Source organism: Rousettus aegyptiacus, unplaced genomic scaffold, assembly GCF_014176215.1.
Source record: "Rousettus aegyptiacus isolate mRouAeg1 unplaced genomic scaffold, mRouAeg1.p scaffold_m13_p_10, whole genome shotgun sequence".
Classification (NCBI taxonomy): domain Eukaryota; kingdom Metazoa; phylum Chordata; class Mammalia; order Chiroptera; family Pteropodidae; genus Rousettus; species Rousettus aegyptiacus.
Genome location: NW_023416285.1, coordinates 84,342,550 through 84,355,320, shown reverse-complemented (window position 1 = coordinate 84,355,320; position 12,771 = coordinate 84,342,550). Strand labels below are relative to the sequence as shown.

The 12,771-nt window shown below is 46.8% G+C and overlaps 1 protein-coding gene across 21 annotated transcripts in view; it reads left to right on the top strand.

The window, feature by feature from the left end:
- The window catches only part of KIAA1217 (KIAA1217 ortholog), a 636,400-nt gene that overhangs the window by 609,634 nt on the left and 13,995 nt on the right, over positions 1-12,771 (top strand). For all 21 annotated transcript variants that reach the window (XM_036228119.1, XM_036228121.1, XM_036228129.1 and 18 more), the window contains 4 exons: positions 3,555-3,685; positions 4,251-4,398; positions 7,775-8,219; positions 10,532-10,715. In XM_036228119.1, the coding sequence (XP_036084012.1) occupies positions 3,555-3,685; positions 4,251-4,398; positions 7,775-8,219; positions 10,532-10,715 (908 nt within the window). The remainder of the gene's footprint in view (positions 1-3,554; positions 3,686-4,250; positions 4,399-7,774; positions 8,220-10,531; positions 10,716-12,771) is intronic.

Sequence of the window (12,771 nt, the reverse complement as noted above, 5' to 3'; positions counted from 1 at the left end):
ACCTTCCAAGTTGGGATGTAAGGGAGCAAGTTTCAAATTCTTTTCATGACCAGAATTCCCAATAGTTGCATAATGGAAAATACTGTGCTCTGTCTCCTGGTGCATATTCGAGCTGGTACCTTTATTACTTCAATGCCAACCCGGTACATGTGATTATAATTATAATGTCCCTTTCAGTAACAGTCTAGAGGGAAAAAGTCAATTTGAGTTATTATTTTCCTAAAAAATTAGATTTGACCACTGTTTGACATCTCAAAATATTTTATTTAGATCATGCATTTTTAGACAGTTAATCACCCACCATGAGGTAATAAGGCTATTCTTTGTCTAACATGTTTTTGTGACAGCTCAATTATCAATTATCAGGAAGACTTAACCTGAAATAAGTCATTCTTCATCTGTCCCCAGGTCAAACACAGTACCATTTGCATAGTTGGGCCTCACAAAAAGTTTGTTAAACTGCACTGAGATGGCCTTGCAGGCAGGTGTGATTTTATCAGGGAAAGCTAGACAGGGGACCTCTCAGACAGAGGAACCCTATAAACCAATGAGTTTCAGGGCCAGGAAGGTATAGGATGTGCTTGGGGAATTGGGATAGTCCATCTGAGTGCAAGATACTAATCGTCTCTCGTATTTGGGTTGCCCCATTCCCTTTGCATGGTGTCTGCCTATTTCTTAGGCCATATTTGTGCCCGGCATGTGTGTTTGACATCAGTCTGGTCTGTGTTTGTCAAGATTGGTAGACCATGTAATAGAGACCTAGATTTATGGCTTTCATCAAAGTTCTTGGGTCCAACTCCAGATTGAGAATTTCACAGGATGGAGCTTAGCAATGTGTATTTTCCACACCTACATAGCAGATTCTAAAGCATCTTCACATTTGAGAGTTACTGTTGGCCTGATGAGGAATTCACTGACGCTGTTCTGATCAAGGAAGTAGCCAAGTCGGCTGTATTTCAGTTAGGGCCCTCTGGCCTTCATGTACAGGACTGATTGACAGGGAAAGATAATGGTGTTTAGGAAACCATATTGGGCTCAACTATAACAGTCCAGACAAAAGTCAATAAGGCCCGTGTCAAACAGAAGAAATAGGAATGAGAAAAGAAATTAAATGCAAAATGGACTAATTGGATGGAGTGATGAGAAAACATGGATTATAAAAGGCAGCCAGAATTTTCAACTCGAATGTTAGGAAAACAATTCTATCTCTCTTTCCCCCTTTCCCTCCTCTTTCCCTCCCCACTGTTCTTCCCCTCTCTGCCCCTCCAATCCCCCTGCCTCTCTCCCCTTAAACACACATATACATGTACACACACACACACACACACACACACACACACACACACACGAAAATAAGTTCCCTTAGGGATTGTGTTAGGATAAGTTGCTGGTGAGCCATTCGGATGGCAGAGAAATAAAATTGGATCTAGAACTATGGAGAGAAATTGGATCAAGATAATTTCTCTTTGGTGGCTTTCTACATGGCAATAATAGTGGGGCTTCTAATAACAGTCAAATGAAATGTATTTCAACAAATTAATGTTTCTTTTTAACCAAGATAGAATGAAAAGTGACTTCAACAAAGAGTGAATTTACCTATAAGCCATAGCATCTGTGAACATTTGACATTCTTTGGAGCTGAGTTTAAAAGTCAAAAGTCATATCAACTACTGTAATATTAAAAATTCATTTCCAGCATTCACTGTAGCTCCATGGTCTCTTGTACATTTTGAATGAAGAAATCTTATTTGACTGCTTTGTCTTTAATAGAAGTATATGGAGAGAAGTGAAATTGTTGTGTGTGATAACATCTGTACACATTTGTATGTATTCCATGATCAACAAAGAGAAAACTGACATTTAAGAGTCTACTGTGGGCAGGGTTATGAAATCCAAGAGTCATACTGTGTGGAAGATTAAAATAGAATTTTAGGCTGACTGACTTTGAGTCAGATGACAGTTCCTTGGAGTATTAATTGCACCTTGGCTGGTTCGAAGATTTGTTGATGGAACCATGATAACACTTGGGTCTTAGCTCTTTCATCAAAGCTTAGAAGGACTGGACAGTGTGTCCAGTCTACACATTAAAATAATTCGGTGTGGTTTTGAAATAGAAAAAAACTTTCGCACACAAAGGTACCATGTTAGAACTCTTATGAGAGATGGCACAGATTCTCCCTACCTGAGGGCCGCAGGAGCTGCACCTTTCCATAGTTTCTAAGTATGGACAGGGAGCAGATGGGCTGATGAGGAAGTCCTGAAGTTGCCTCATTTTGTCTGAAAGGGTCATAGGCAATTTGGGTCCATTTTCTGTAACAGAATGAAAGACATCGGCGAAAATTTTATCCTGCTGCTTGGGAGTGGATGGATTTGATATTTGTCCCGTGGTCCCTGTTGAACAGGTGTGCCATCCTGCCCGAAGCCCTCCCGCGGCTGCCATGCCATCCACAGTTTCATCCACCTGCCCACCTAATGGGAAGGGTCTCGATGCGCCATCTTTTTGCAGATCCTTTACCTTCCTTTTCTCTCTCTTCCTTGCGCCTGCTCCGCGGACTCAGGCTCCAGCGGTGGAATCGCTGTTCACTTACTGCCACCTAGTGGTTCTCCATCTCCTAAAGCTCTTTGTCCTGTCCTTTAACAGGGGTTTCCCTGTTGGATTTACAGGCAAGCTGAAGAGATATAAACATGTGTTTAGGATGGGGTTATTAATGTGCCCAGGAGACATGATGCTAGTTTGTTTGTTTTTGAAGTAGAAGACCTTAATTTCAGTTCATTCTATTGGAACTGGCAGTACCCTGTGATCTCGTGTGTGTGTGTGTGTGTGTGTGTGTATGTGTGTGTGTGTAAATCAGATCTGTGATCATTTCTTCTCTTTGTAGCTTGGAAAATCGTCCGTATTGATGGGACAATCATTATAAACCAGAGGTTCAATTAGGGGCAAGTTTGCTTCCCTCTTCTCCCCAGGGACATTTAATAATGCCTGGAGACATTCTTGTTTGTCACAGGGTGTGGGGGAGGAGTGCTACTCACATCTAGTGCATATAAACCAGGGGTGCTGCCAAACACCCTACAATGCACAGGACAGGCCCCCCCTAAAAAGAATCATCTGGTCCAGAATGTCAAGTGCTGAGGCTGAGAAGCCTGACGGCTGCTCATTTGGTCCCTTACAGCATACACAGCACGTTCTCTCTCCCTCCCTCTCCTCTGACACGTCACAAAGTGCCCACGCCCCTCCCTTGGTTGGCATCAACACCACTTAAAATGAAGAGTGGGTCCTTTGTCAGCCAGTTGCCATCTTCCCTCCGGCCAACCTTGGCCTCCCCAGGGACAGGCCCTGGAAAAACTTCCCCGCACCCGCCTGACCGCTCAGCAGAATCTTTTAAGCCAAAGCAAGCTACTCCTTTAAATGTGCTCCCACCATCTACGTGGAAGGTGGGGGGCTGGGGGCTGGGACACAGTACGTGGCGGGAGCCCCATCTGGCCCTTCGCGGCTGCCCCTGTCCTGTTGGAGGACCTCAGTGTTCACTGCCACCTCTGGTCTGCTTGCTCCCCAGCGAGCTGGAAGACTTCGTGGAAGACTTGAAGAAGGACTCCGCGTCGGCCAGCCGAGCGGTCACCCTGAAGGACGTGGAAGACGGGGCTTTCCTCCTGCGACAGGTGGGAGAGGCCGTGGCGTCCTTGAAAGGTGAGCTTCCTCCTTGAAGGAAGAAGGTGAAGCGTGTGTCCTGGGGGGTTAGAAATCTGTCCGACAGTGAGGGATTCATTTATGTATGTATCCCTGCATGCATGAGTGAAAGTGTTCATCGAAATCCTGCACGTGTCTGGCACTGTTCTGGGCCCTTGGGATCCATCACCGAACAAAGTAAGCCAACGTCCCTGCCCTCTTGGAGCTTATGTTGTAGTGGGTGCTGTAAGATTTAGGCCTAAATGACACCAATAATAGTTTCTCCTCACTGGGCTCTTATGCTGCACCAGGCGCCTGCGCCAAATCTATTATAGACAACCCGAAGGGACAGGTGACCTTATCCCAAATATATAGACAGGAAGTGAGGTCATGAGGAGCTCTGTCCTTGCCCGGGGTCACGTTGAGCTCGACTCTGTCTGACGCACGTCTGTCACTTGAAGGTGTGTTAGCGGCACCGCGGCTGGCGAGCCCCGTGCGCACAACCCTGTCCAGTCCCGGGTGCGGGGTGGGGCCTCGCTGTCCTGGCTTCCTCTCCTACGACTCACCCACTGCTCTTGGCCTGCAGGAGAGTTCCCGACCCTGCAGAACAAGATGCGGGCCATCCTGCGCATAGAGGTGGAGGCCGTGCGGTTTCTGAAGGAGGAGCCGCACAGGCTGGACAGTCTCCTGCAGAGAGTGCGAAGCATGACTGACACACTGACCATGCTGCGGAGGTGACCGGGCTCCCCGGGGCGTGCGGGAGGGCGAGGTGTTGGTTGGGGGATCCACATCGTGGACTCGCAGGCTTCCTCCGTGCTCCTGGGGCCTGTCTCCGTCACCGTGGCGTGCCACATCTTATTTCCAGTGTCCTGAGAAGCCGTGGCTCTTTCCTACCTCGAACTTCTACTCTTATGCAATTTGAGGTCCTGATTCTTCTACGCAGACTTGCTGCATGTGGCCCATGCTACGGCTTAAAATTGATTCGTAAACACAGCAAACATTTTTAAAGAATCATTTGAAGGTGGTTCTTTTTCAATAACGTTTGAGGTTGAAGAATGGGTCAAAATATATTATTAGCCTCTTTCACTTCAGGGCAAAGAAGACTTCAGTTAGAAGACAATGAGTGGAAACAAATAAAGCATTTTTGAATTACCTACTGAAAGAGTATCTGAGAGATTGTTGGTCCCACCGAGGAAAGATAAATGAACCCCCTTGAGTGGCACGAATGTGTCACCCTTACCTGCCCATGAAAGAGGGTCATGAAATCACTGATTCATCCATGACTTGCATTGAAAAGAAAATTCTTGACATAAAAAGTGCTGAAATATTCGCATGCAGAATTTGTGCTGCCAGAAGCACTTTATAAATGACATCTCGTACCAGTTTCTGCTCTGCCTTTGGTTGACAGTTTGATCTCTTTCTTCTCAACACAGTCATAACCGTGGCTTATATCCGAGAGCACTTTCCACGTATCCGACACTGCACTAAGCCCTTTACAAATATTAGCTCATTCGGTCCTAATTAAAAACCCAAAGGGCAGGCGTTGTTGTTATTCTCCTCACAGAGGTAAAATCTGAAGTTTGGGGAGGTTCACATCAGGTCAGATGCGGGGCTTGGGTATGAACTGATAAGTTTGACTCCAGAGATCAGAGTCAATTCTGCTCTCCCAGCCTGGAAATCAGTAATATTCAGACAATCTGTTCAGCCCTGGTCTTGGGTGTTAAAATAGAGCAAAGACAAATAGGACCCTTGCCCTTATAAAATTTCCTCTCTCACATGGGAAATAGACACAAATACCAAAAAATAAACCATTTCCCAACTGTGGCAGTCCCTGAGTTTTCGTTTTTTTACTAGAACTAGGAAATTACAGAGACATTACCCTTCAGATTTTGGACCAGATTTAAGCGCAGATCACAAACAGAACTAACATGTAAGATAGTTTCTTGGGATAATTTTAATCGCCAACCATAATCATCTGATCAGATTTAAAGAGAACTATGTTAACTATGTAGTTGACTTTCAGATGAATTATTAACTGTGAGAGCAAGTGAGATTTTTCTAGTAACAGTGACCTCAAGAAAGAGCCTCTTTTGTGATAAAAACACCGTAGAGCAGCCATATCATCACCTGCATAAGGTCCAGAATGCCAAAGGAATTCTAAATTCAAACACCAGCCTCTTCCTGTAGAGACCACATCTGACTGAGTACAGGAAGAAGTTTTATCTGAATTACATTTTCTCATAGGTTCATTCATTTTAAATTGCTGGCATGAACTTTTTTCTTCTAGTAGAATAAAAATCTGTTAAAAGAATTCTTCATTACCCTCTTGACTAAATGTGGTAACCCATCTGCAAAGCCTAAAACAAACCGGCCTTGTTAAGCGGAGATGGATAGCAAGCTAGCCGATAGCATGATCCCATTCTCCCCTCTCTCCCCTGAAAAACAATTAAAAGAACGTTCTAGAGCCAGGACAGAGTGTCGAAGCTCAGTATTTGCCTTTATCTCTAGGGAATCAAAGTTCTAAAAAAAAGATGAGAGTGTGTGTTTTGAATGTTACGGGAGTTTTTTGTCTCGTAAATGCTCAGTGGCAAGAATGATAGATAAAGCCAGTTGAGAAACTTTCAAAATAAAAGACATTGAGCTGCCCTCAAGTTGCCTATCGTAAGCCTCCACGCTGTTAATTTCTTATTGGTAGCTTATGTGTGTGATGTGCTGTACTTGGCACTGTGGAAGATACAATGAAGAGGGTAGGAACGCACACGACCCCTCTCCCCCACCCCAAGGACATGCGTATGTCCTGACCCCATGGCAGAGAAGATAAAGCAGGCGACAGTCGCAGTTCAGAGTAACTCAGCGGCCTGGGAAGATGCGGAAATGTTTTTGCAGGGGTCGCATTTGAGGCGCTAGGAGGATATGTAAACACAGCTGCCCACTCTGCGCTCAGTCTGTGGACTGGAGTTCAACACACGGAGGAGCGTCCCTGCCTCACTGGGCGGGAGGATCAGCGGGTTTAGAGCTGGAAGTCGCCTTCGCGAAGGCGATCACAGAAAACAGAAGAGATGGCGATGGTGGGATAGGAGAGAAAGGAGGCGACAGGTCCTGGCAGGTCCTTGGGGATCGGAGGGGCGGGCAGGTACGGTAAACAGCCAAAGGAGCAGCAGTGAGCAGCAGAGCAGAGTCATAGAACGCGGCCCTTTTTTTATCAGATCAAAAAGAGACAAGGGAATGAGGGACTAATTAAAAGTTATAGGTCGAGGTACGCATTGTCTTCTATATAACTTTACGTTGATTCCAACCACCACGCCCGAGGAAGGCATCGCAAGCCGTTATCATCATTATCATCAGCAGCATCATTATTGTTACATTCTATAAAAAGGTATCTGAGCCTCTGAAGGTGGCATTCCTCGCATTATACCACCACACCGTGGTAGACCTGATGTTCAGACACAGGTCTGTCTGACCCCAAAGGCTGCACTGTGGGTGGAAATAGCAAAACAGCATCAAACGATCCTCAAAGGCACAGGCGGCAGAGGACTCCTCATCCCTGCTGACTTTGCAGAGAGCTCGGTCAAGTCCGGGGTAGGGCGAGGGGAGCCAGACTGCCCCAGGCCGAGCCACAGGAGCAAGCAGAAGGAACAGGAATACCAACTGCCCTCCCGGGATGCCCGGCAGTGAAAGGCAGCGAGCACGGAGGGTTTAGGAGGCTTTCGGGGTCCGGACTGCGCATCCGCGAGAGCGCTCCAGGCCGGGACCAGGTGGAGGGGGTGTCGTTAGAAACGTGTTCACTTCATGCTGCCACCAGCACCCAAACAGTGACAGAATCACGTCAGGGAGGGCACGACAGTGCTAGTGGACAGAGAAAAACAGACCATGTCCTGAGGAAAGGACTGAGAAAGCAGCTGCCAGCGATCGCTAGGAGGTAATTCAAGGGTGTTGGGAAGTTGCCACGGAAACCCTCAGCTTGGAGCCACTACGGAGTTTTGGAATGGTTTAATTCTGCAACAAAATCTTGCCTAGTTTTGGGATGACACAGCATTCAAGTATACCCTAATAATAAAATGGAAGTTACCTGTTTTAATAGTTAATGCTGCTGTGCGTGCTTTCTCCTAGACATGTCACCGATGGGCTCTTGAAAGGGACAGATGCAGCCCAGGCCGCACAGTACGTGGCAATGGAAAAGGCCACGGCCGCAGAAGTCCTGAAGAACCAGGAGGAGGCACCCCACGCCTCAGGCCAGCCCCTCCACGCCTCGGGAGGGAGAGACGTGAAGTCGGAAGTGGTGCCCTTGGCGGTTCACCATGCACAGAGCTCCCCGGTGGTCATCCAGCCCTCCCAGCTCTCCTCCGCCCTCCTGAGCCCTGCCCAGCACTCGTCTGGGGGCACTGGTCCTCACCCAGCCAGCCCTCCTGCCGTCACACAGGAAGCGACCTCAGCTCTGCCGGCCGCGCAGGCTCCCCCGTCCCCACAGACGCCCATGAACGGTTCCGCCATGCAGAGCTTGTTCATCGAAGAAATCCACAGTGCGAGCGCCAAGAGCAGGGCAGTGTCGATTGAGGTAGAGTCCTGTTTCTATTTTTCACAACCCCATAAAGGAGAGTGGCATATGGTCCTTTTCCTCCAAGAGTTTACAGTCCGCTTGTAGAGCTCATTCCTACGTGTGTCAGTTATATTTTATCAAAAAATATATCTACATATATGCAAGAGAAAGATTCTTAAAACTGTAAGTGGGTTTCAATGGCCAGATTAAGAGAAGGCCATCAGATTTCAGAGAAGGGGGAGACACTTTACCTAGGAGAAGCTAAGGTGGTGGTGTCTGGTAGCTGTTTAACAGCTGGCTGTCCGGTGGGAAAAGCCCTGATTTGTAGCATTTGCCAGTCTCCATAGTGCCAAGACTCCTACCATCACTGATTTCGAGTTACGGCATGACGTTGCTGAAGATGCATTTGGCGAGATAATGTGAGAGCGGCTCTCCTGAGCCAGTGGGAGCTGGTTCACGCATGCCACCGGGGAGGGTTTGCCACCGATATTGAAACATAAGAGACTCTGGGTAAGCAGAGAAGGGTGGCGGGGGCATTCTAGGATAGAGGATGTGGGAGCAAAGGCTGAGACCGTGAGGAAACCTGCTTAGCTGGAATAAGAAAGAGGAGATAAGGCTGGCAAGACAGGCCAGAACCTGATTTTGGAGAACTTGAGAACCAGCCCGAGGTGTTTAAAGTTTATCGTGTAGGTATCAGAGAAATGCTGCAGTGATAAAAATGGCATCTTCAGAAAATAAATCTGGACACAACATACGGAATTGCTTGAGGTGGGGGTTGGGGGCGTCTAGAATTAAGGGTGCTGGATGGAAAGTTAGCACTCGTAGTCTGAGAATGGGAGGCGGAGGCAGCCACACGTGGAAGGAGAAAGCTCGGTGTGAAGGTCAACACATCGAGAGAAAGCAAGCTATGCGTTTAAGTGTTTCCCCCCCCTCCTTATGTATCCCCAGCAACCTGTACCTTAACCATCCCTGCCTCCCTTGCAACTCAGCAGTAGATAACCCAGGTTTCAAGAGATGACCTCTTAAAACTGCTAAGGTCGCAGTCATGGCAACGGGGCCTCCGGACACTAGGTAGCTACTCTCTGCTCTGTGCCCCTAATCTCCATCAGCTATTTACAAAACGCCCTCATGGGGGGCGGGGACGGGAGAGGGGAGCTGTGACTGGCAGATGGCGATGCATCCGGATGTCGGCAGGACAACTCTTTTGGTTTACAGAACCCAGGAGCACAGTTATCATTGTTATGTGTGTATTGGAGTTATGAGTCATCTCCGACTACACCCCGACCCGCAGGAAGAGGCCCGGCCCTTTCCGTCAGCTCTACCACTGATGAATGAGGCAAACGCCATTCACATCATAAAGCCCCAATAGGGACCAGGTCCTCACGGGCTCTGCGGTAGGCAGTGAACAGAGGAGACAAACTAAACTGCATGCCCTTGGGAATCTCACCTGCTTGTAGGGAGAGACAGAGAACAAGCATGGGCCAAGCGATGATAAACGCTAGGAAGGAAAAATAAAAGGGGGTAAAGATGGGGTGATACCGGTGGCTGTTATTTACATACAGTGATTGCTTCACCCCGCTGGGTCCCAGTGTTCTCGTGTGTACACGTGTTGGCTCTGTGACCTGCTGGTTCGTTTCCAGTTCTTACATTATGGGGCTCCACTAATTCTGGCTCTGATTTCCACACTGTCCTCCTGGTATGACCCATGTGCCATCTCGGAGTCACAGGCAGATAGATGTCCTTTGAAAAAATGTATAGACATTTAAAATTAAATTTTAGATATTCCTCCCTATCATAGGATGTGATGGAACTTAGAAGTCATCTCAATAACTGCCTCCCATTTTCTAGGTAAGAAAACGTGGCCCAGTGCCCAGATAGCAAGTCTTCGGCAGAAGTGGAGCTCAGACAGGATTGTTTCTGCTTAGAACATCTCCTCTGCGATGAAAACTCAGTTCAGAAAACAAAACCTTGCTTATGGATTCTTACCTTAGAAAGCGTAACCCTGTGTCCCTTTTTATTTGCTGTTGGTGGCAGTGTGTAGTAAGGGCTCAGTCATCATTTCATGAGTGACTTTGGGTTTCCGAGCGTGTTTCTCCACGAAGGAGCATCACTTGGGCTTAAGTGCAGCCCGCTTCACTATGGAGGATGTGGAGACAGTGCAGGGTCAGGTTCGTCTGCTGTGTAGGGTGTCGTCGGCCAGGAACTCAGAGCATCATTTTACCGACACGTTAACCGTGTTACACCTCCTCCCTCCCACCGGAAACCTCTAAGCCATGAATTAGCTGTTCTGTCTGGTTTTTAACCTTTCTTCGCTTACTGTTTCCTTTCAGAAAGCAGAGAGGAAGTGGGAAGAGAAAAGACAAAATCTGGACCACTATAATGGCAAAGAGTTTGAGAAGCTCCTGGAAGAAGCTCAGGCCAATATCATGAAGTCAATTCCAAACCTGGAGATGCCGCCCGCCTCGGGCCCACAGCCGAAGAGCGATGCTCCCGTGGACAAGCTGGAACTTCCAGGTGAGGCACTGACGGCGCCGTGCACCTGGCCGCCACCCACGTGAGCCCGCGCCGGCCAACGAGACCGACCTCTCACTTCTTAAAGATCTCACACCAATTTCTCAGGTGTCCCGAGGGCCTCACTGCTTTTTAACTATCAGCATGGTAGGGGAACTGTTCTTCATTAAGATACTAGAACAATGCCCAATAAGGGAAATTTTAGGTTCCCAGCTTCTGCATTTCCTATGAATTTATGACAGTTCACAGCACCAGCTGGGAGAATGTGAGGCCTGCATTTAAAGCGAGAGCTTTCCATACACTGCAGAAGGAAAATGCCAACTTTTATGAGCTCCCAGGGGGATGTTAGATCATAAGGTAAAATTGCCTTTTTATATCAAAATCATTGAATTGCATATTTAACCAACTAAACTATAGAAATTAAGCAATATGTCAACAATAATATAAAATAACTGCTAAAAAAAAAAAAAAACTCAACCTACTAAATCCCAACCGATCCATGTGCCTTATTCCGGTATTAACTTACGTACAGCGACGTCATTTCACTTGGTCCCAGTGTCTCCCAGAGTCACATTCAGTGAGTCCTTGTCCAGTTACTGCCGTTAACTTGAAAAGGAATTGCCACCTCGACTCGCGTGTCCAGAAACGTGACAGTGGAGACAGTTAGCAACCATGGTGTAACCCCTGTAACACGCTCCGGGTTTTCATTCCACAAGGCTGCTCAAAAACTCCACGCCCTGAAACTCGCCCCCTCAGGCTGTGCTAAGAGGCGTCTTCTACCTCCTTCCCCACTGGCCAGCTGTGTGAGGCCTGTCCAGGGCCCCTTGGAAGGTCAGGCACCAAGGCCTGGGGACAGATGGGCCTTTGGGGAGGGGCAGGTCTTCCCTTACAAAGATGGAGAGCTTCTGATGGACAAAATGAGTTACCTCATTACGTCTCTCTCTTGCCTCATCCAGCTCTTCCCATTATGAGTTTTGTCATACAGTCCTCTAATGTTTTAGGATTACAAATCGATTATAAATTTAGAATTATAAATGATTATATGATTGTTCCTTCTTATAAAACGTAGAGATATATTTTGTTAATCTCATTTGGGCTTTTTATTCTTTCAGATTAAAAAATTTGGATAAATTCATTTTTAAATTATTCCCCCAAACATTTTTACTCAGTTAAAATGTTATTTATTGATATTTTTTCCTTTTTTAACACATGGCCTGATTTTTTTTTTTTTTTTTTTTTTTGTCGGAAACAGTCTACTAGTGTATAAGGGTATTGTCCATTATCTGTAAACGTTGGTTTCTGTTATTTTTATTTATTTGTCATGGATGTTGTTGTTTTTATTTTTGTTTACTAATGAGGTAAAATTCTTAGCTTGAGATTTTAAAAAATCATTTGAATTTTATTTACGTGAATTTCCTGACTGGTCAGGCAAGGATGGAAGCTCCCCCAAAAATCTGTGAAAAAGTGTGGGGATTGTGGCCTCAGTCAATGTTAAAGCAAAAATATTCACAAAGACATGTGTTAAAAATAGCAAGGAAGACTTTATGCAAGACTATTGCAATGGAGGAAAGAAACTGAACTCAGCTCCAAACATAGCAGGGTAGGGGGATTCTTGCTAAAGGCAGGCCAAAGACTTAGATACCAAGAGTAGGACATGAAGAATTTATCAAATATCCAGAATGGGAGAGTCTTGCTAAACTGGGTTGCTAGAACTGAGCTCAGCAGATCAAGGTCAAGGCCTAGTGGTAAAGAGGAGCCTGACTAAAGTTGGTCAGAGAGGAGGGACCCGGGCCCATCAGCCTGTGCCAGCCCCTAGAGGGACCCGAAGTGGAGGTGGCCATCCAGAGAGGTGGCCATCTAGAGGTCAGGCTGCTTGCTTAGGGTCCAGCCATGAGGCCTGATGCTGCTAGTGCCCTCATGCACGAGACAGGAACTGGCTGATGGTTTACCCTAGTCTTTATCACAGCTTTAAATGGAAACAAGCATTGCTCAACAGCTCGGTCTCAGAAAAGATAAACCACCTGAGAGGCCAGGCCATGTCCCTAGAGAGAGTTGGGAC